This window comes from Electrona antarctica (assembly GCF_951216825.1).
Source record: "Electrona antarctica genome assembly, chromosome: 6".
NCBI lineage: Eukaryota > Metazoa > Chordata > Actinopteri > Myctophiformes > Myctophidae > Electrona > Electrona antarctica.
Genome location: NC_136811.1, coordinates 56,722,834 through 56,746,714, shown reverse-complemented (window position 1 = coordinate 56,746,714; position 23,881 = coordinate 56,722,834). Strand labels below are relative to the sequence as shown.

At 46.4% G+C, this 23,881-nt stretch overlaps 1 protein-coding gene across 1 annotated transcript in view; it reads left to right on the top strand.

Moving 5' to 3' along the window:
* The window catches only part of znf576.1 (zinc finger protein 576, tandem duplicate 1), a 58,741-nt gene extending 39,703 nt beyond the window's left edge, over positions 1–19,038 (top strand). The window contains exons 14-23 of the mRNA XM_079503872.1: positions 1,083–1,293; positions 2,203–2,517; positions 3,082–3,165; positions 4,211–4,391; positions 5,234–5,423; positions 7,461–7,994; positions 10,044–10,394; positions 13,536–13,909; positions 16,714–16,894; positions 18,311–19,038. Of these exons, the coding sequence (XP_079359998.1) occupies positions 1,083–1,293; positions 2,203–2,517; positions 3,082–3,165; positions 4,211–4,391; positions 5,234–5,423; positions 7,461–7,994; positions 10,044–10,394; positions 13,536–13,909; positions 16,714–16,894; positions 18,311–18,577 (2,688 nt within the window). The 3' untranslated portion in view covers positions 18,578–19,038. The remainder of the gene's footprint in view (positions 1–1,082; positions 1,294–2,202; positions 2,518–3,081; positions 3,166–4,210; positions 4,392–5,233; positions 5,424–7,460; positions 7,995–10,043; positions 10,395–13,535; positions 13,910–16,713; positions 16,895–18,310) is intronic.
* Positions 19,039–23,881: the final 4,843 nt, after the last annotated feature.

Below are 23,881 nucleotides of genomic sequence, written 5' to 3'. Positions count from 1 at the left end.
GGACTGTGACGCTAACTGACCGCTGTGTCGGCTATCAGGGTGGATCGGACTGTGACGCTAACTGACCGCTGTCGGCTATCAGGGTGGATATCGGACTGTGACGCTAACTGACCGCTGTGTCGGCTATCAGGGTGGATATCGGACTGTGACGCTAACTGACCGCTGTCGGCTATCAGGGTGGATATCGGACTGTGACGCTAACTGACCGCTGTGTCGGCTATCAGGGTGGATCGGACTGTGACGCTAACTGACCACTGTCGGCTATCAGGGTGGATACCGGACTGTGACGCTAACTGACCACTGTCGGCTATCAGGGTGGATATCGGACTGTGACGCTAACTGACCGCTGTCGGCTATCAGGGTGGATATCGGACTGTGACGCTAACTGACCGCTGTGTCGGCTATCAGGGTGGATATCGGACTGTGACGCTAACTGACCGCTGTCGGCTATCAGGGTGGATCGGACTGTGACGCTAACTGACCACTGTCGGCTATCAGGGTGGATCGGACTGTGACGCTAACTGACCACTGTCGGCTATCAGGGTGGATACCGGACTGTGACGCTAACTGACCACTGTCGGCTATCAGGGTGGATATCGGACTGTGACGCTAACTGACCGCTGTCGGCTATCAGGGTGGATATCGGACTGTGACGCTAACTGACCGCTGTGTCGGCTATCAGGGTGGATATCGGACTGTGACGCTAACTGACCGCTGTCGGCTATCAGGGTGGATATCGGACTGTGACGCTAACTGACCGCTGTGTCGGCTATCAGGGTGGATATCGGACTGTGACGCTAACTGACCACTGTGTCGGCTATCAGGGTGGATCGGACTGGCTATTAGGGTGGATCGGACTGTGACGCTAACTGACCGCTGTCGGCTATCAGGGTGGATATCGGACTGTGACGCTAACTGACCGCTGTGTCGGCTATCAGGGTGGATATCGGACTGTGACGCTAACTGACCGCTGTGTCGGCTATCAGGGTGGATCAGACTGTGACGCTAACTGACCGCTGTGTCGGCTATCAGGGTGGATCGGACTGTGACGCTAACTGACCGCTGTGTTGTTCCCATCCCAGGACACGGACCCTGAAGACGAGGAAGGCCAGGTGATGAAGATGAAGATGGAGCAGAGCTCCCAGCATGTCCGGAGTGTTCTGGTGAAGCAGGAGATGATCCATCCTCCTCCTCCTCCTCCGCCCTCGCAGCAGGCTCAGTTCGGGGCTCTCCCCAGGCAGGCTCCTCCTGGGAGACACACCCAGTGGAGAGCAGAGGACTGCTCTGCTGCAGGTAACCACCACCACCACCACCACACCACCACACACGCATGAACACAATCTATGCCAGGGGTGGGCAACTGGCGGCCCGGGGGCCACATGCGGCCCCCACCTTCACTTAACCCATTTTGACCTGAGATCAGATTCTAAAAATGTCACTTTTCTGAAAAAGCTATGTTTCTATGTCAGTCGTTCTTCGATTTTTTTTTAAATAGCAGACCTACAAGCTCGTAGCGCGCCAGTCGGTGGCGCGCTATGAGCTTGTAGATCTGCTATTTTTCAATAGTTAAAGCATAACATAATGCTAACAACAAAAGGGGTTCCCGCCCAAAATGGGTTAATGCGGCCCGCATGTTAATATCAGAATACTGATATAGTATTGATTTCAGCTGTTACAACTGCAAACCCGCTTTAATTACTTCATGACTAGTATTAAAATGACTAGTACTTAATGACTAGTATTAAATGACTAGTACTTAATGACTAGTATTAAATTACTAGTACTTAATGACTAGTATTAAATGACTAGTACTTAGTGACTAGTATTACATCCAATGTACTTATGTTAACAGTTCATAAAGTGCATTTGAAATTCAATAAAAAGGTTACTTTTCTGGATACCAATTAAACAATAGCAAAGAATTATTCAGGTTTTCAATTCAAATATAGCAAAAATAGCTGATCTACAAGCTCAAAACGCATCGCATTGCGACGCGTTTTGAGCTTATTTGCTACGAAAGTAATATGCACTTTCCCTCTGGAGTGAGTGTGGAAATATATTGGCCATCGTCATAGTTGCCCACCCCTGATCTATGCCAAACTCCAGAAATCTCCAGTATAGGTATTAACCAGGTATCAACCGGAGCGATCAGGAAAGTGTGAAGAGTTTAGAACAACTATTGACCGATTCGGAATTCCTCAGCATTAGTTCCTCCAGGAGCAGAGAGTGACCCCTCCAGCGCTGCTCCGGTGGAGAACGCGGCCCGCACCGACCTCTGCAACAGCGAAGCCTACTCCAGCTCGGTGGACCTGGGGGACAACAGCGACCCCTACAGTTCGTCGGTGGACCTGGGCAACAGCGACCCCTACAGTTCGACGGTGGACCTGCAGGGCAGCAGACAGTGCATCTTCTACCCGGTCAAGGAGGAGGAGAGGGAGGTGCTGCTGGAGGCCACGCCCACTGGCGGCAGCTCCCCGCGCCGCGCCGATCGCCACTCTGCAGCCGATGATGACATTAGTAAGTTGTTGTTGTTGTTGTTGTCGTCAACGTCAAAAGTTACATGCAACAAGCGTCAGTTCGTCACTAGCCTGGGGTCCACCTATGCTTTCTATGGCAGAGGCAGGATCCGCCGGGAGAATCTAGACGCAGCTGCGCAACATGAGGCTAATTAATTAGAGCGACAATAGAGAGAGAGGAGTGTGTGTGTGTGTGTGTGCGTCAATTTAACAAAGGTGCAGACGATCAGAAATCAGCAGAGAGTGATCGACGTTTGCGCTACTATATGCCGAATTGAAGTGGACTCGGACCCAGACTATTTTTTTCCTCCATGGAAATAAAAACGTCTGGGTTTCCGAGGCTAGTTCGTCATTGGACTGGCTTCCATTGGACAAAGGCCATAGTTTAGTCGCTGCTGTTGTGATCGCAACACAAGTCCCGACTAGACTCGAGAGACTTGGAGCAGACAAACCCACACGGTTAGACAGCCAGTTACATTTATTACTGAGAGAAAGATAGAAAAAAACAATTATAAAACGTGTAAAAATGCATACAGAATGACTGTACTTTGTTGTTCTGCTTCAGATGACTGCAGTCCAGAGGTTGAAGAGAGCGAGGAGTCCGGGCTCGACGGCGGACACTTCAACGATTATGAAAACATGGACGAAGGTACATTATAACACAGACAGTTCCGAGGATTCAAGGTTAATTAAATAAGGTTAGGAATAATAATGTCTTCATATAGAGTGTCGCAGTCCCGCCCCCTCGAGAGACCCGGAAAAGAATTCCCTGTTCATTTTCCTCATAGACTTTTCAAACAGTATTTATTTCAAGACCTTTACGCCGCGGACAAAGACAACTGGAGTTGTGACACATCATGACAATAAACACAATGTTTTGGGCCGAACAAATAATTAGAAAGAAGAAAAAAACGGCAGTTTACAACACTTTTTTTTGTTGTTTTTCTTCTTTGTAATTATTTGTTTGGTCCAAAATATTGTGTTTGTTGTCATGATTTGTCACGACTCCAGTTGGCTTTGTACGATGCTTATAAGGTCTTTAAATAAATACTTTTTGAAATGTCTATGGGAAAAATGCATGGGAACTATTTCCTGGGCCTGGTGTCGTCATGAAAGGGGGCGGGACTGCAACGCTCTATTGTGGTTGTAGGGGAGGATATAGATGTAATAATGTCTTCATATTGTTCTTGTAGGAGAGGAGACGGATGTAATAATGTCTTCATATTGTTCTTGTAGGGGAGGAGACGGATGTAATGTCTTCATATTGTTCTTGTAGGAGAGGAGACAGATGTAATAATGTCTTCATATTGTTCTTGTAGGAGAGGAGACAGATGTAATAATGTCTTCATGTTGTTCTTGTAGGAGAGGAGACAGATGTAATGTCTTCATATTGTTCTTGTAGGAGAGGAGACAGATGTAATAATGTCTTCATATTGTTCTTGTAGGGGAGGAGACGGATGTAATGTCTTCATATTGTTCTTGTAGGAGAGGAGACAGATGTAATAATGTCTTCATATTGTTCTTGTAGGAGAGGAGACAGATGTAATGTCTTCATATTGTTCTTGTAGGAGAGGAGACAGATGTAATGTCTTCATATTGTTCTTGTAGGGGAGGAGACAGATGTAATAATGTCTTCATATTGTTCTTGTAGGAGAGGAGACGGATGTAATAATGTCTTCATATTGTTCTTGTAGGGGAGGAGACGGATGCCGAGTGGCAGAGCACTGCACAGCTGCGTGACTTCCTCCTGCAGAGTTCTGACGAGGAGGACGGTGATGTGTGCGATCTTTCGGACCATCCGCCTGACGCCGAGGCACGGACCATGGCCTCGTATCACCACGACAACCACAGCGCCAGCCCTCTGGAGACACGCAGGTACACGACAACATAGACGTATGGGCTCTGGGGGCGTGTGTGTATCTCGAGAGGAGGCAAGCTTTCCTGATATTCTGTCACTCTGGGGCGGGGGAAGCGGCCGGGAATAGTCCAAAATAACCACATAAAAATGTCAAAAAAATGCAGAAAACCGCACGGGTCTACACATGCATATGCAGGGGGGGGTGGCTTCGAGCTTCAGTGCCCAGGGGCCCTCGGAGGTGCTTCGAGCTTCAGTGCACCCCACATAATATCGTCTATCTGTTGCCTTATTTTTTAATTTCAATGTATTATATTCCAGCATCTGGGTCAAATAAAGATCACATTTCTTTGGAGCCTATATATTTGCTTCTCCTTTTTGCTAAAGGTGGCCTTACACTAGCCGATAATCGGGCATTTTGTACGCTCGGGGGGTGCCCGACCGCTCAAAGCGCGATCGGGATCGGCCCGATCAACATCAAGAATGTTTGATATTTGCTCTTCCCCGCTCCGATTATCCTGTAGTGCGTGGTGCTATCAGATTATCCTGTAGTGTGTGGTGCTATCAGATTATCCTGTAGTGCGTGGTGCTATCAGATTATCCTGTAGTGTGTGGTGCTATCAGATTATCCTGTAGTGCGTGGTGCTATCAGATTATCCTGTAGTGCGTGGTGCTATCAGATTATCCTGTAGTGCGTGGTGCTATCAGATTATCCTGTAGTGCGTGGTGCTATCAGATTATCCTGTAGTGCGTGGTGCTATCAGATTATCCTGTAGTGCGTGGTGCTATCAGATTATCCTGTAGTGCGTGGTGCTATCAGATTAGAGTTATACACTTAACTCTTTCATTCTGTCTCCTCCAGCGTGTCTCCGTCAGAAAGCCTGTCCCGTTCCAGAGAGCCCATGGAGTACTTCTCTGGGTATTTTGGTCGGGACGCCTGGGTGGAGATCGCCCAGAGCACCAACGGCCTGTCCAAGCTGCCCAGTCAGCCCACCACCGCCAGAGAGGTGGCACAGTATGTGGGCATCCACATCGCCATGGGAACCCTGAAGGTCTGTGTTCACCCGCGCTGTGACATCATTTAGCTCATAGTTTAGTTTAGTTTATTTTTTATTATTTTATTTTTGTTATTATTATTTATTTAACAGCGACAATACAAAAACAATGTATCAAGTTGTTAGAACATGAAACCGTTGTGTTGTACATAGGGTTGTGAGCTTGTAGATCTGCTAAGAGCATCCTGTGGGACCCCCACCACTATTGTGTCAGGTGGGTCCATCGTAGATTAGACTAGTTTAAGTTCTTCCTTGTTACTCACAAAATCACACTATCACAGTCTACATTCATGAGATGGACAAAAACAATAATCTAAGCATTGTATTACCAGTAAAGAGCAGGGATATAATTTGGCAAGAAGCACAACATTTGTATTGGATACATACAAGAAGCACAACATTTGTATTGGATACATACAAGAAGCACAACATTTGTATTGGATACATACACAACACAGCCACAGTAAAAGTACAGTTAAAAAAGTACAGATTTTGGGAATGCTTGGCCAGGGACCACCGGTTGAAACCCATGCTCTAGTCTGAATGCTTGGCCAGGGACCACCGGTTGAACCCCATGCTCTAGTCTGAATGCTTGGCCAGGGACCACCGGTTGAAACCCATGCTCTAGTCTGAATGCTTGGCCAGGGACCACCGGTTGAACCCCATGCTCTAGTCTGAATGCTTGGCCAGGGACCACCGGTTGAACCCCATGCTCTAGTCTGAATGCTTGGCCAGGGACCACCGGTTGAACCCCATGCTCTAGTCTGAATGCTTGGCCAGGGACCACCGGTTGAACCCCATGCTCTAGTCTGAATGCTTGGCCAGGGACCACCGGTTGAACCCCATGCTCTAGTCTGAATGCTTGGCCAGGGACCACCGGTTGAACCCCATGCTCTAGTCTGAATGCTTGGCCAGGGACCACCGGTTGAACCCCATGCTCTAGTCTGAATGCTTGGCCAGGGACCACCGGTTGAACCCCATGCTCTAGTCTGTAGCAGAAAGTTATCTATTAACACTTTTTTGTAACAAAGAACTATTACTTACACCAGCTCTAAATGTTTTAGGGACATAAAATGCCTTCATCTGACTAGGTAAAAAAAACAAAAACAATGACCTTCCACAAGTGATAAAAGAATAGAGATGAACCCTCCCAAGGGGTGTCAATCACCATCATTGAGACGCTAAATAGACTCTCTCTCTCTACTCTCTCTCTCTTCTCTCTCTCTCTCTATGTATCTCTCTCTCCTCTCTCTCTCTCTCTCTCTCTCTCTCTCTCTCTCTCTCTCTCTCTCTCTCTCTCTCTCCTCTCTCTCTCTCTCTCTCTATGTCTCTCTCTCTCTCTATGTCTCTCTCTCTCTCTGTCTCTCTCTCTCTCTGTCTCTCTCTCTCTCTCTCTCTCTCTCTCTCTCTCTCTCTCTCTCTCTCTCTCTCTCTCTCTATGTCTCTCTCTCTCTCTCTGAGGGAGATTTGGCTGAGTCCTTCACACTCGCAGTGTGTGGATGGCTTGTTAACGACCGTCATCGTCTCATTGACTATTTTACGAATTAAAATGTGTATTACCCTCCATTGGACTCAAAGTTTAAAATTAGCTGATCTTCCCTTGGACTGAGATGAGATTTGAAAGGCATAACCCTCCCCTGTGTTCCTCCAGGACCTAAACATGGACCTTTCCCTTAGTGTGTTTGCTTCATGGTGTGTTGTGTTCCTTGGACCTGTCCCTTAGTGTGTTTGCCTCATGGTGTGTTCCTTGGACCTGTCCCTTACTGTATTTGCCTCATGGTGTGTTGTGTTCCTTGGACCTTTCCCTTAGTGTGTTTGCCTCATGGTGTGTTGTGTTCCTTGGACCTTTCCCTTAGTGTGTTTGCCTCATGGTGTGTTGTGTTCCTTGGACCTGTCCCTTAGTGTGTTTGCCTCATGGTGTGTTGTGTTCCTTGGACCTTTCCCTTAGTGTGTTTGCCTCATGGTGTGTTGTGTTCCTTGGACCTGTCCCTTAGTGTATTTGCATCATGGTGTGTTGTGTTCCTTGTGTTGCAGTTTCCCAGTCTGAAGCTGTACTGGCAGGACTTCACCAGGGTGGCGCTCATCGCCGACGCCATGCCACTGTCCAGGTTCCTGCAGCTGTCTCACAAGTTGAGGCTGGCGTCCAGACCCCCGGGGGCTGCAGAGTCCAGACCCCCTGGGGACGCACCGCCCAGACCCCCTGGGGACGCACCGCCCAGACCCACTGGGGACGCACCGCCCAGACCCCCGGGGGACGCACCGCCCAGACCCCCTTGGGACGCACCGTCCAGACCCCTGAACAACGCAGTGTCCAGACCCCCAAACAACGCAGGGTCCAGACCCCCTGGGGACGCATCGTCCAGACCCCCGAACAACACACCGTCCAGACCCCCTGGGGACGCACCGTCCAGACCCCTGAACGACGCACCGCTCAGGCTCCCGAACAACGCACCGTCCAGAACCCCAAACAACGCACCGTCGCTAACTCCAGCCGCGTCCAGCCGCTGTAACGGTGGCGTCCGCGGCCTGGACCCTGTCAGAGGCGACGAGCAGAGCGACAGCACTACGGTAGGGATCCATGGGACCACAGTCGTCATTATCGTTTTATTGCGATAAAAAAAACCACTCGCGATAATCGTGATTCGTGTCGTGCAGATTTTCATCGTGAAATTGTGATCCGTCGTACTCTTGGAATTAGCTTTTGTTGAGCTGCAAATTCAGCAGCACTTAAACCCCTCTATACTTAAATATCAATAAAACAGACCTGTGAAGCATGTTTTGACTATCGGGATAATACCGTCGATCGCAATTTATTTTTTGCCACTATAGACTAGAGCGTCGCAGTCCCGCCCCCTTTTTTCCCATGTTGTAAACTGCCCTTTTTGAGTGGTAAATAAATAAGTTTTGAAACGTCCATGGAGAATGAATGGGGCATTCTCTTCCGGTGCCCTCGCGGGGGGGGGGGGGGAGGGGGGGACTGCGACGCTCTATTGTCGTCGACTAAAACTAAGACGAAAAATGTTCGTTGACTACCTTTTTTCACTGAAGAAAATTAAATGGAAAATAAATGAAAACTGAGCCATGGTGACCAAGACCAAGACTAAATATACTGACAATTTCGTCAACAAATAAAAACTAGACTAAAATGTTAGGAAGGGACTAGTGGTCAAGAGATCCAGTATGAGTCATTGTCTCCACCAGGCCGAAGGCATGGGGAGAGAGTATGTTTTGCACTCCGTCCGTGTGTCCGTGTGTCCGTGTGTCCGTCCGTCCGTCTGTGATCAGCTAATCTCCGGCACCGCTAACTCGGTCGATGCCAAATTTTGCACACACACTCCCTGGATGCCAACGATAAACCTCTGCCCCAAAATTTCCAGAACGGCCTGTTATAGCGCCACCAGGAGGCCGCTTTGTGCAAAACAAGTTTTTGGACAGTACACCTACAGATTTTGTCCAAACATCACGCAAATTGGTACACAGTCTCTCTAGAGCCATTCAACGAAACGGGTCTTTCAGATTTCTCAGACTCCATCCTGATTGGCTAAGATTGGCTTCCAAAGCAAGCAGGAGTGCTCAGTTTCAAACAAAATGCTGCAAATCATGAACACATCGTGTGATTTCCGTGAAATTGTGCACGCACATTCCCACTAGGCCGAGGAAGAAATGCCACATGAACATTTTCAACTCAGCCTCATGGTGGCGCTATAACTGGCAGAAAAGTGTTTTTACCTCTAACTGCACGGATCTGTGGATAACTTTGTATGCCAACTCCCTAGAGGCCAAGGAAAAACCTTTGCCTGGAAATTTTCACATCTGCTCTTTATAGCGCCACCAGGAGGCCGACATATGTAAAACACATTTTCTAATATTACGGCTTCAGATTTTATCCAAATTTCACGCAAATCGGTACACATGCTCTCCATAGTCATGTGATCAAGACGGGTTTGTTTGATTTCTCATAATCCACCCTCATTGGCTACGATTGGCTTCTAAACTTTTCAGGAGTAGCCCGCTTTGTACCCGTTTTGTACAAATCGCCACAACTACTCAACGCAGCGTCCGATTGTGGTGAAACTGTGCATGCATATTCCCACTAGGCTTTGGAAGAAATGCCACTTGACAGTTTTCAAATCAGCCTCATGGTGGCGCTACAACAGGCCAAGCCACGTCACACACACACACGCACGCATGTACGCACGCGCACACGCACACACACGTTTATATTGCTCCTAAACATTTTGCCAAACATCACACTCACACTCCTATCCTCCTGGTGGAGACCTGTGCCCAGAAGGGCACTTTTTCTAGTTTTACACTTGATTGCACGCTGCGACGCGTTGTGAGCTTGTAGATCGGCTATTTTCAGCAAGTGTAAAAACTGTCATTACGACGGCATCAAGGCCCGCCAAAATACATTTTAGTCGACTAAATCTACAGTTGATTTATTCGACTAAAATGTGACTAACACTAAGACATGTCAGGCGACTAAAATGTGACTAAAACTAAATTAACTATTCTAGAGACTATAACTAAAACTAAAATCAAAATTTGCTGCCAAAAACAACAACTGATTGTGGTGACGTGTCATTTTCCCATGGTTCTCCTCGTCCCCTATAGGCCGAGGTCAACGAGCCGGACCCCCTGTGGAAGGTCCGCTCGCTGCTGCGCCGCTTCCAGGCGGCGTTGGGGAAGCGTCTGCCGCCTCTGGGGAAGGACGGACAGTACGGCGTGGACCAGTACCGCGTCCCGCTGGCGGCCGGGGGGAGGGCGTGCCACAACGACCACGACGGCAGGCTGTGTCTCCAGGCCACGGTGCTGGTCGGACCGGGAGGGCAGGTCCGACGGCTGGAGCTCACCGTGGGTCGGGAGGACAAGGAGGCCACGGTGGAGAGGCTGGTGCCCAGGGACTGCATGGCGTTCCTGTGCAAGCAGGAGCTCTCTACGCCCGCCATGCTGGAGAGACTGCTGGTAAAACCACCATCCTACTATGAATGCGCCACGTCTCTTCTTCTTCTTTTAAAACACATTTTGTGCCCAAAACGTCTGTGGACGTCCTGGGTATTACCGCACGTGCATAGCCCAAGACGTCTGTGGACTTTTTTTTAATTTTTTTTTATTAAAAAAAATCAGAAAAATCTAAACACTTTTTTTTAACACGTGGTGCCAAAGTTTGTGTTTTCGCCATTGAGAATGCATTTGGCGTTTAAATTAAATAACTCAGAAACTATAAAACATTTCAAAGTAAAACGTTCCAGCATGTGTCTCCACAGTCAGCTGAATTATAAAAAATGTGAATGGATTTTTTAGGTGAAAGTGATTTTGGGCAGTATTGCGTGGGCTCTCAATGTGTTAAGTTTCCGGCAGTGTAGACGCGACTAGGCGTATTACTGCCCTCCACAGTTCGGGATTATATCCTCATAATAGTTGTTCTCCGTGCAGATTATTTATAGTGCCCACCCAAATTATCCCCGTGCTATTATCCTATCCTATTTCTCAGCCCCTGTTGGCTGAGTTGGCGCAAAGCCCTCTCTCAGAGTAACGTCCAGCTCTTCAGGAGTTATTTCCTCCACGTTTAAGAACCTCCTTGCTGCGTCGAGCACCATATTGACTCTCTCTGATTTGCGCGTTATCTCTACAGCACAGTTCACCACCATGGCAATGAAAGCCAGGAATCTCTTTTTGTCCACGTACATGTTCATCATGCCCTCTGGGTCTCCACTCCTTCCCTCCTCAGGCTCCTTTTTTTCCTCTGACATACATTCCTCCCCCACCAGTCTCTTAACAGCATCCGCGTATGACATTCCATTTTCCTTCCTCCTCATCCTATTCACCTCCACTTCCCTCACTCTTTTTGGGCACTGCACTGCTCCTGTATGGTGCTTTCCTTCACAGTTCACACACTTAAGAGGTCGCCCCTACTCTTCATCACATTTCCCATCACAGTTCATCTGCCCACATGTCTTGCATCTATTTTTCCCTCTGCAAACTACGGCTACATGGCCATACTCTTGGCAGCAAAAACAGCGTAGTGGTGCCACCTCGAACGGTCTGACTCTATAGCTTATGTAGTCTACACAGACTCTTTCTGGCAACTCTTCTTCGAATGTCAGACAGACTGACTTGCTGTCCTCCTTCCTTCCCTCTCTACTCCGTTTCATCCTCCTAGCCTCACACACACCTTCGATGTGAAGAAACGCCTCACTGTCTAGTGACAGCGGCACCGCGCTGATCACTCCCCTTTTCCTCGGTTTTGATCCTAGCCGGAAACATTTCACTCTGATGCCGTCAAACTCTGTGATTGCCAGGATTTCTTCCAATTGCTGCTTTGTTCCACACTTAGTAATGACCAGTCAGTCCACTGCGTGTAACCCTTATTTTGCGTACCCTTCCTACTTTTCCTGCTAGGCTCTTGCCTACCCCGTGTGGATCACTAAAGACCCCATTCTTCAAACCCTCTGCCTTCATTCCAGCCACCAATACTTCCTCTCGTCTGTTGTCACTCTCTGGGCTGGTCGTGTCATTTTTTCTCCGTTTGTTTTCAAGTCGTCTCGAGTCTTGCTCCTTCTGGTTCACCTCCCGAGCCCTTTCCGTAGCTTCTTCCTCGTCACTCTCCTCAGGTACTTTCTCCGCATCACTCTGGCTGCAATCCTTCTCTACCTCGGTATCAACTACCAGCTCATCGTCAGTTGATACAGTCGGGCAGTAATACGAACTGCTGGGCCTTGATGGCTGAGGGCTCGAGGAGGGGTTGTACACCGGACTGACCCAGGCCCTGGTTACCACCCCGGGAGAGGGATTGTACCCCCCCTCGTCCTCCACCTTTTGCCTTCTTCCCTTCCTCCTCCCTTTTCGTCCGCCTCCTGTGTCCTCCGCCATCTCTCACAGTTTCTTGCCACAGATTCAACTTTCACACAATTCACAGCCCAATAGTTAATCTCACAATAGGCACAGATTTCAATTTTCCCGCAAGTCAAGTCACAACATCCGGGTCCTTCCATCATCCTTCCGCGCCACGTCTCTGTGTGCGTGCGTGCGTGTACGGTTGTAATGCACGTAACTCGAGAACCGTTTACCCCACCGACTTCACATTCGACACACGCGTTCCACACCCCCACGGGGAGTGCAGTGCCCGGTGTCGAGTCGGTCGGACCCACGGTTCTCCAGAACCACCACAAAAGGCTCTGGTCAGGCTCTGCCAGTGGACCTAATCAGCCTAAGTTCCCTTAACCAGTACTTTTCACAGTCAGTTTGCACTCTTCAGGCACAGACAGACAGACAGACAGACAGACAGACACAGAGATCTCCATATACAATATGGGCACAAAAGGGACACAGACAGATAGTTAAAACGGGTGCTATGACAAGTTGACAACGGGTATTATTATGTTCCCAAGTTGCATCGTTCTCCAGTAGGCCGGTTGCCGACGGGCTCGTATAGGTCTAGTAATGATAATGCTAGTAATAAACATCACTGCTGCTAGCTAGAGGCCGCTATTTTAGTCTTAATTTAGACCTGACAACAGATTCTACAAAATGTCTTCTAAATAAAAATGAACCTATGATTCTATATGAGACTGGTTCTCAAACATTGTCATGTCAAGGACCCCCAAAATGATATGTAATTAATTGGCCACTGACCATCTGAAAATATGTTGTTTCAGAGAACAAACATTACATTTCCATTGACAATGAACGGAGAATGTTACGTCATAGTGTCTGAGCAAATAGGCATAGTGTCTATTTTACGTCCTGATGATGTACGATGATGAGAGCACCCCTCACTTCACACGGGTGTGATTTTTAATATGTAGCCTATTTGATGTGTTGTTCTTGCTTACTGTAAATCGCTCTGGATTAAGAGAGTGTCTGCCAAATGCCTAAATTGTACATCGATTGGCATCGGACAAATCTCTCCTCTCTCTCTCTCTCTCTCTCTCTCTCTCTCTCTCTCTCTCTCTCTCTCTCTCTCTCTCTCTCTCTCTCTCTCTCTCTCTCTCTCTCTCTCTCTCTGTGTATATGGTGGTCGGGGTTTAGCGAGAAGGATCCAATTCTTTGACAGAAAGAAAGCTGCTTCACCACCGTGTCTTTGCCTCTTGCCTTCCTTCCCAGGCGTCCGGTGTGCACTGTGCGGGCCGTGTGGGCGGCGGGGCCCGGGAGGGCGGCGGCGGCGGCGGGGGTCACGTGGGCGACCAGTTTGTGAGCTCGGACGGCAGGCTGGTGCTGAGGCGGGCGCAGCGCGGCTTCGTCCTGTCCACGGCGGGCAGCGGGCACCGCAGCATGGCACAGCTGGTGCAGCACTTCCACCGCGCACAGGGCTGGGCCCGCCTCAGCCGAGAGCTGCAGGGCCTGTACCGGATCCCTGTGGCGGCCAGCGCCGCCCCCACCACCACCTCCTCCTCCACCCAGACCCCAGGCTGCTGGCCTCAGGCCCTGCTCTGGTACCTGGTGGATCTGGCCCTGGTCAACGCCTGGCTTCAATACAGGTGAACTTGCAGTTGTTGATTTTTTTTTAACCCATTTTGACCTGAGATCACATTCTAAAAATGTCTTCTAAATCCTGACAGTTTTCTGAAAAAGCTATGTTTCTGTGTCAGTCGTTGTTCGATTTCTCAAAAATAGCAGACCTACAAGCTCGTAGCGCGCCACTCGGTGGCGCGCTATGAGCTTATAGATCTGCTATTTTTCAATAGCTAAAGCATAACATAATGCTAACACCAAAAGGGGTTCCTGCCCAAAATGGGTTAATTTATTTTTTTTATTAGGGATGCGCCGATATGTCGGCCACATATCCGTATCGGCCGCTTTTCTTGCTGTTATCGGTCAATATCGGTATCTTATTGCCAAATAAAGCTGACATTAACCGATATTTATTGTTGTTGTTGATAAGCATACATTTTGCGCTGGCTATGTTGGTGTGTTGGTTATCTGCAGCCTACCAAGCTGTAAAAATAAATAAAACAAATATTTCAGTATTGCCTAACGGCTTTAAACATCTTTTTTTTAAACATCGGTATCGGCCATGAATTTCCATATCGCAGATTCCCTAGTTTTTAGTCATAGACTTTTGAATAAAATCTAATTTAGTTTCAGTCATGTTTTATTTATCTGAAATGTTTTTGTCTAGTTTTAGTCGACTACATATAACGAGATTATAGTCGGCTAAATCTACAGTTGATTTTGCCAAGAAACAAAAACATATTTGACGGCGTCGTACTGGCTGATCTTTGTTACGTGCTGAAAATATCTGATCTACAAGTTGTGAGCTTCTGCTATTTTCAGAGCGCAACACCCAATGTATTTTAGTTCTACTAGATCTCTCCCTGACATTTTAGTCTAGTTTTTATTAGTTTCTTGCCTCATCTGTGTCGCCTCATAGCTTTTATAGCTTAGAGTGCCATGCTACGAGCTTGTAGATCTGCAAAAGTGTGCAAATCTTACCAACTCATCATTTACCTGAGGACCACCTGGAACCGCTTCAAGGACCACTGGTGGTCCCCGGGTTGAAAACCACCTCATTTACCTGAGGACCACCTGGAACCGCTTCAAGGACCACTGGTGGTCCCCGGGTTGAAAACCACCTCATTTACCTGAGGACCACCTGGAACCGCTTCAAGGACCACTGGTGGTCCCCGGGTTGAAAACCACCTCATTTACCTGAGGACCACCTGGAACCGCTTCAAGGACCACTGGTGGTCCCCGGGTTGAAAACCACCTCATTTACCTGAGGACCACCTGGAACCGCTTCAAGGACCACTGGTGGTCCCCGGGTTGAAAACCACCTCATTTACCTGAGGACCACCTGGAACCGCTTCAAGGACCACTGGTGGTCCCCGGGTTGAAAACCACCTCATTTACCTGAGGACCACCTGGAACCGCTTCAAGGACCACTGGTGGTCCCCGGGTTGAAAACCACCTCATTTACCTGAGGACCACCTGGAACCGCTTCAAGGACCACTGGTGGTCCCCGGGTTGAAAACCACCTCATTTACCTGAGGACCACCTGGAACCGCTTCAAGGACCACTGGTGGTCCCCGGGTTGAAAACCACCTCATTTACCTGAGGACCACCTGGAACCGCTTCAAGGACCACTGGTGGTCCCCGGGTTGAAAACCACCTCATTTACCTGAGGACCACCTGGAACCGCTTCAAGGACCACTGGTGGTCCCCGGGTTGAAAACCACCTCATTTACCTGAGGACCACCTGGAACCGCTTCAAGGACCACTGGTGGTCCCCGGGTTGAAAACCACCTCATTTACCTGAGGACCACCTGGAACCGCTTCAAGGACCACTGGTGGTCCCCGGGTTGAAAACCACCGTCTTCTCTTTTTTTTTTTCTTTCAATGTTTTTATTTGATTTTCTCAATTATTGACATACATTACATTACACAGACGTACATAGAACAAAAAACAAAAACAAAACAAAAGACAGAATCAACAACATGCCAGCAAATAATAATACAGAATAAAATGGCAGTCAGGTATACTCCCATCATACAGTTGAACTCATACTTGTTTAACTTATTCTCATACAGTTACACCCATACATATTACTCTTTTCCATTCCTCTTTTAAAAATCTTGCAATAGGTGACCAGTCTCTAACAAAGTCAGTAAGATTGCCTCTTAATACATATGATAACCTCTCCATTGGCAGTATCGACATGAGTTTTTCGTACCACAGTTTTATGTCAGGGGGATCCTCATCTAACCATTTTTGTAGAATTGTAAGCCGTGCGACATATAGGGCTATTCGGAAAATGTATCTATACCTTAAGTCATAATCAGAGTCTAAGCCCAGTACCAAGTTCACTGGGTTTAACTGTATCCTAATCTCAAACACTTTCAATATCTCCCTTTGAACACTTAACCAAAATGTTTTAATTTGACGGCATGACCACATCAAATGGCTACATGTACCAGCATTATTTTTACATTTGAAGCACTGTCCAGAACATGTTGGGTCATATTTACTGCGTATAGCTGGAGTTACATGTAACCTGTGAATGATCTTATACTGTGTCGCATGAGTTCTGTTAGAGCTTGTAATTTGTTTTGCATTTAACAAGATTCTTTTCCACTTTGTATCATCAATTTGGAACCCAAAAAGAGATCCTCTCTCTGCCCAGAATGTTTTACTACTTATGTTTGGGGTTTTAATGAACATTTGAGAGTATATATAGCTTATCACCGTCTTCTTTAAGGAAGAGGCTTTCATTAATATTTGTTCCCAAAACCACCGTCCTATAACTATGTCTCTAATGATCTTGGATGGATATCTCCTCTCCAGACAGGAGCATGGCGGTGGCGTCTCTGAGCCTCTGAGCTTCATGGCGTTCAGGCTGGACGTGTCCAAGACGCTCATCTTCTCCCAGAGCAGCAGCAGCAGCGGTGGCGAGGGCGGTACCGCCACGGACTCCACCCACGACCCCCAGGACTCTGTGACCCCTCGGCGACCCCCTCCCCCCACGGTTAGAATAGTTTTGGATTTGTCTTTATCGTTTAGTTTTACTCAGTTTTGACTGATTTTGTTAGTTTTAGTTAGTTTTTAGAGCGGGTTGGCTAGTTTTTATTATGTTTTTATTTTAAAGGAGCATTCAGTGATTTGGGTGATTTGGAAAAAACCTGGTCCGCCCCGGTAACAAGATGTGCACATATACACGCTCTACAGTGGGGGAAGTACAACAGACCAACAGCACGTGCACCAAGGCCCGCCCCACTCGATCATGATTGGAGGAAGGCCCCTCTCATCCTGATTGGATGAAGGCTTTGCCACCCAAAGCCCAAACCGAAACTAGGGTTTTTTGACCCCAGGGGCTCACTGGGGACAGGGAGGAACTCCTTATATGGTCAGCACACTTTATAGTAGGGAGGATTATCCAAAAAATAAGAAAAAATAAGTAATATTTGAATTAAGTGAAATCACTGAATATACCTTTAACGCTTAGTTTTAGTTTAGTGTTCGGCCCTTTTTCAATTCTGCACCTGACGAATAAGTCAGGTGCAGAATTGAAAAGGACAAGAGTAAGTATTGTGTAATCAGAACTCAAGAAAAGATTATTATTATTAAAAAAGTAATATTCAGTAGTGATGCACCGAATATTCGGCCGCAGAAATTATTCGGTAGAAAATGGCTAAAAATGCATTTTCGGCCTATTCGGTTTCGGCCCGAATAGGCAGAAAATATATCACCGAATAGTGTATGCAATTAATGCATTCAAAAGAGCTGAATACATGTTTTATGGAACCATAATAGTGATTATTATTTGTTTTAGTTAGTTTTGTAAACACACCATACAGTTCCAGTTAGTTATCGTTGTTCTTTTCCTTTTTTCCTTTATTTTGTTGAGTTAAAGGGGCATTCCACTCATTTTCAACATTTTACTATGTCATTAATATAGCTTAGAGCTGTTGTGTGGAAATAATAAAAAAGTCCCCCCCATTCTGTGTTTCCTAGAACTGGAGGTCTGGAAAAAAACATTAACATGGTGAAACACATCTTGATGACATCATCAAGATGTGTTTCACCATGTTAATGTTTTTTTCCAGACCTCCAGTTCTAGGAAACACAGAATGGGGGGGACTTTTTTATTATTTCCACACAACAGCTCTAAGCTATATTAATGACATAGTAAAATGTTGAAAATGAGTGGAATTCTCCTTTAACAAAAAAAATATTTTTTTAGTCTTTTCTTTATTGTGCTGAATATAAGACTGTTTTTTCCCAATGGAAATATCCTAATAAATGGGGTCATATTATAATCGGAGACTAGACGGTTTGACATGCAATGTTCTTATTCCACAAATGAGTCTTATATTCTGCGCAATACGGTACTATAACTATAATAACCTCCCCCCCCCCCCCTCCTCCTCCTCCTCCTTGGCAGAAAGCCCACCAGAAGTCTCCGTCGGACCGGAGCCCGCCCCCTGACACGGCAGGCTCCTCCTCCTCCTCCCTGCCGGACGCGTCCACGCGCTACGACGGGGCGGGACACTGGCCGGAGCAGCTGGGGGAGGGGGAGGCGGGGGGCCGCTGTCGCTTCGGCGGCTGCGAGAGGACGTCCCGCGTCATGTGCCTCAAGTGCTGCGTGTTCCTGTGCATCTCCAGACACCACAACTGCTTCCTGAACTTCCACAGCCGAGGGGCGTCCTGAACGGCGTGGGGGGGGGGGACCGAGGGGCGTCCTGACCGGTTTCGCAGAGCGCTCTAACCACCGTCCTATAACTAGAGGCGGGATCAACGCGAGACTGATGACATATTTAAGCTGTGCCACGTACAGCGCAAATGTAAACTCAACCTAACACTACAACTCGAAATTATTATGGAGATATCAAGGTTTTTGTCCCGCTGCTTCCGGGTTCATGGTTTCTGCTTGAGAGAGACCAGATGCAGGCAGGAGGAGGGAACTGGTGAACTCAATACTGGCACAATCTGTCGGAGTCAGGTTCTAACCCGATGGCGTGGTGGTTTTACCCCGTCTGTCAGTGCAGTGCTCCGCTGCGTTCATTTGGACCGCGCGCGAGTAGGGTTGGGGGACGAGCATTTATACTATTCTGTGCCTATAAGGGGCGCAACTCGGACGGCGCTGAGTTCGGCTCGAGCGTACTTCGCAACTCTCGTGCTTTAACTCGCTCTGGGGGGGGGGGGGGGGGGGGGGGTGTCTCGTGGCTCAGGTTAGCTTGAGACGGCGCGCCTCGGTCGCGGTGTAAAACTATACTTTATCGGCCCAAAGAAAAAAAGTAATCCGCGGTTGTTGGAAAAATGGTGGCGGCAGCGGGATTCGATACCAGGAGGTGTGTGCGTTGAGAGTCTAATGCATGATTAGACTCTCAATATATATATATCAGGGTAGGCGGCACGGCGCTTCCGGCTCTGGTTCGTGTGTGCAAGATTCCTTGCGAAACATTGCCGAAGCTTGTCAAGCTTCCGCGTGTGTAACGCAAGTCCCAGAAAAGACGCGCTGTGATTGGCCAGTAGTCACTTGAGTGGCAGCGAGAGACATGAATAAGTGACGTCACTTGGGCAACGACGCAGCGTGCCTTCAGCATTTCCTGCGCACTTCCGCACCCCTTTTGCACACGCATCGCTCCAACGAACTGCAGCGGCCAATGAGGCATCTATTTTTTTGTCAGGTGAAACCTGACTAACATCTAGGTGTGAAATGTACGCGCCCATGCAGTCACAACCTAGTTTGAATATCTATGGTCTAATGACTAGCGAGGTACGCTGCCAGAGTGCGGTTTTCTTTTCTTTTTTTAAGATATTTTTTTGGCGTTTTTTGCCTTTATTGATAGGGTACAGTAACTAGACAGGAAAGGGGGAGAGAGATGGGGAGTGACACGCGGCAAGGGCCGTCGGGCTCGGGAGTCGAACCCGCGGCACGCCGTCCGGCTGGCTCGGCAGCCTAGGTGCCCAACAACCTGTGGGGTCCGGGGACCTCCAGCCACCAGGGGTCCTCGGCTAACCTAAATGTGTTAATACTGGATAGCATCCAAATCTGTTTAAACTACTTTCACCCAATTATATGTAAGCTATTTTCAAAGGCATCTTGAAAAGAAATGTGGAAAGAAAAAAAAGTTGGAATGTTTTTTTTTAAAACATTTTAACAACACAAGTCTTGTAATAAGGGGGGTCCCTTGGCATGAGATATTTTCAGATGCGGGGGTCCTCAGCCAAATGAGTATTTATTTGGTGGTCCTTGACATGAAAATGTTTGAGAATCACTGCACTGCACAATGGCACGTGAAAAATGAATTATGTGCCTAAAAGAAATGTGCTGGAAAAGAAGTGTACATTTCGTGTAAAATTGTGATTTCCTTGCCGTTTTATCCTAGCTGTTTCTTACATTCCATAATATTGTGATGAGCTTGTATTTATCTCTGTGAATTCATTTTGTAATATTGTTTAGGAACAAATAAATTGTTTTTTTTATATTATATATAGTCTTTGTAATCTTGTATCCACTTAAAATGTTGCATTGTAAAACATCAACACAACACTATATTGAGCAGTGGTGGAAAGTAACTAAGTACTTTTACCTAAGTACTGTACTTAAGTACAATGTTGAGGTATTTGTACCTTACTTGAGTATTTCCAATTTCCAATACTTTTACTTCTACTCCACTACATCTCAGAGCTAAAATGTGTACTTTTACTCCACTACAATTAATTGAAAACTTTAGTTACTTTGGCGATTTTGATCATAGGGCGGCTGTGGCTCAGGAGGTAGAGCAGGTCGTCCAATGAACCTTGGGTCGGCGGTTCGAATCCCGGCTCCTCCTGTCCACATGTCGAAGTGTCCTTGGTCAAGACACTGAACCCTACATTGCCTCCAATGAGTCGGTCGGTGTGAGCTCGCCACCGTCGGTGTGGGAAGTGAGGACGCTGGCGTCGACTGTTCGCCGCTTCACTTCCCAATGTATGAATGAATGAACCATTGTAAGCGCTTTGAGTAGGCACGTAGTGCATAGAAAAGCGCCATAAAAATGCAATTAATTATTATTAGAAAACAGCATTAACCACTTCAACCCTATACATTTCGAGGAGGGCTGTCTTCCTGAGACAACATGTAGTCCAGGAAGTAAGTGAGCCCAGTGTCCATGACATCAGAGACATGGCCTCACTGCTGAAATAGACATATTACACACATAAAGACCCCCAGGAAAGTGTTCTAAATCTTCTAAACGCCATTAATATAATTTTTTTTGCGAAAAGGGTGAAGTGTCCCTAGCCCATTCTGGGCGGGGAACCCCTTTTGGTGTTTTAAGCATTATGTTATACTTTAGCTATTGAAAAATAGCAGATCTCCAAGCTCATAGCTTGGAGATCTGCTATTTTTTTTAAATCGTGAAAATGTGGTGCAAATCTTTGAATATATATTCTTTCAGAGCGAAAGTTTTAACTCAAATCTTTGCTTCTGCATGGGGGGGGGTCCCTGGAACAAATATGTTCAGATGGGGGTCGGCGGCCAATTACATATATTTTTGGGAGTCCTTGACATGAAATAATTTGAGAACCACTGACATAGAAACAGGTTTGTCATAAAGACGTGTAGAATCGTCCTCAGGTCTAAATGGGTTAAACGGTAAAGTTTCGGCCTATTCGACCTTCATCAGGCTACCTTTATCCAGTGCCGTTTAGATGAGAGAGTTGTGACAACTCCGTTCACTTCATGGGGCCAGACTGCCAGTCCAATGGCGGCTCTTCTACATTGACTTCTATTGGAGAAGAGCATGGCGAAGTGGGACAAAGTCCTGCACCGGAAGTTGACAATGCACTGGACTCGAGGCAACAGCCCGGCTTTAATGATCTTAAATCCCTTTATTTTAGATCGTTTTTTAGTAATGGTACAACATAAACATTACAGAGACTTTAGTTGTCACTGTGCAATACGTTAAAACAGATGTCATGTTGCACACATGCCTAAAATTGCTGATATTTGCGCCGCCCTCCTTGAAAACGATGTATTTCAAACTCCAGCTTGTTGTCACACTCCAGGGCTGCATGAATAACGCCCGAGCGCTGTTTTCTGCCCCTCAATGAATACATAGATAGGACCACAATGGAAACACAAGCCCTCAGGGCTTTATGTGTTATGCTTTTCCATCCTTGCAGCATTACTTGTGCAATAAGTATCGCTGTAATTGTTGTCATTATAAAGCCATCCGTCCATCCATCCATCCTATCAACCAATGATGCTACATAGTTTATTTGATCATTGATGCCAATACATTTTTGTACATTTACTCAAGTAGAATTAAAGTACAATTTTGACTACATTACTTGTAGTTATAACAGAGTATCTTTCTACTTTATGGTGTATGTTTAAATAAATCTGAGACTGAGTACTACGACCACTCGATGTCTGTTCTATTACTTCTAGTTCTAATATAATCTATTCCTTCTAGTTCTAATATAATCTATTCCTTCTAGTTCTAATATAATCTATTCCTTCTAGTTCTAATATAATCTATTACTTCTAGTTCTAATACAGGGGTGGGCAACTGGCGGCCCGGGGGCCACATGCGGCCCCCACCTTCACTTAATGTGGCCCTCAGGTTAATGTCAGAATACTGATATAATATTGGTTTCAGCTGTTTACAATTCCACAACATGCAAACATGACCCGCTGTAATTACTTATAGTTGTATCCAATGTAATCTGTAAAATGTGTCATATAATCCCATATGGGATGGGCCAAAGTGGCATGACACGAAAATAAATATTTCATTCATTCATTCATTCATACAGTCTAAATTAGTAGCTCAATGCTCAACACAAGTATAATTAAAGGCATTTGAAATTACATCAAAAATTTACATTTTCAGGATTCCAATTCAAAAATAGCAAAAGATAATTCAAGATTTAAATTTGAATATAGCAAAAATAGCCGTTATACAAGCTCAAAACGCGTCGCAGTCGTTTTGAGCTTGTAGATCAGTGAGAGGGAGTGAGAGGGATTGAGTGTGGAAATATAGTGGCCCTCTCCATCGTCAAAGTTGTCCACCCCTGTTCTAATATTATCTATTACTTCTAGTAATATTATAATCTATTACTTCTAGTTCTAATAATAACCTCCCTTGGGTTTCTATCACCGACCTCCTCGGTCACATCCGGTCCTGAGCCCGCCTACTGTATCCGGTTGCTCACACCCACACACACATGGCGCGCACCGTTTCCGTATCCGCTCCGGACTTCCAGCGTGTGTGTTTATGTTTGTGACGCTCCAGGGCAGGGCTGCCATGTCCGCTTATTATAAGCGACGTGTGTCTTTGTCAGTGAAGTTGCTTTAATTTTTGGTAAGTCAGTTCAGAATCAACTTTATCGTCACATCACAGCTAAATAGTAAAAAAGTGGGTGAAATTCGCCCATAGTTCCCTTTGGGCCAAAGGCCTTGGGCTTGTTTAGAAGTGTATATTTGTACGTATTTAAAGGTAGAGTAGTAAGTGACATTTTTTTGTTAAAACAAAAAGTTTTTTGTTTGATTATTATCAGAATATAGTGATTTAACCTTTTAATAAAAGGTTAAATCACTATATTCTGATAATAATCATTCCGAGACATTATAGACTATAGTGTGTGTTCAGTAACAGAGGTCTCCGTGCCTCTCCAGGTCTTTAATAAACAGAAAATACATTTTCAGGTTGTTCCAGTTCCAATTTTGTCTGCTCATTTCTTTGTGTCATCACTTACAATTCCACTTGTCTGATGAATTGAAAATGTAGGACCCTGATGTAAACAAGTTCCGTGCTTTTCATGCATTCGTAGCAGTTTTTGTATTGACCCGTGCTCTCGTTTGAAATGTATACCCATTCTACATACATACAGTAACATACTGTGAAATAAAACGTCCAATCAATCAATTCATTCTAAATGTGTATAGTTGCTTTCGATTTTTTAAATAGCAGATCTTGCGTTGCATGGTGCATGTGTTTTCTTTTCATAGACCCTGGTCGCT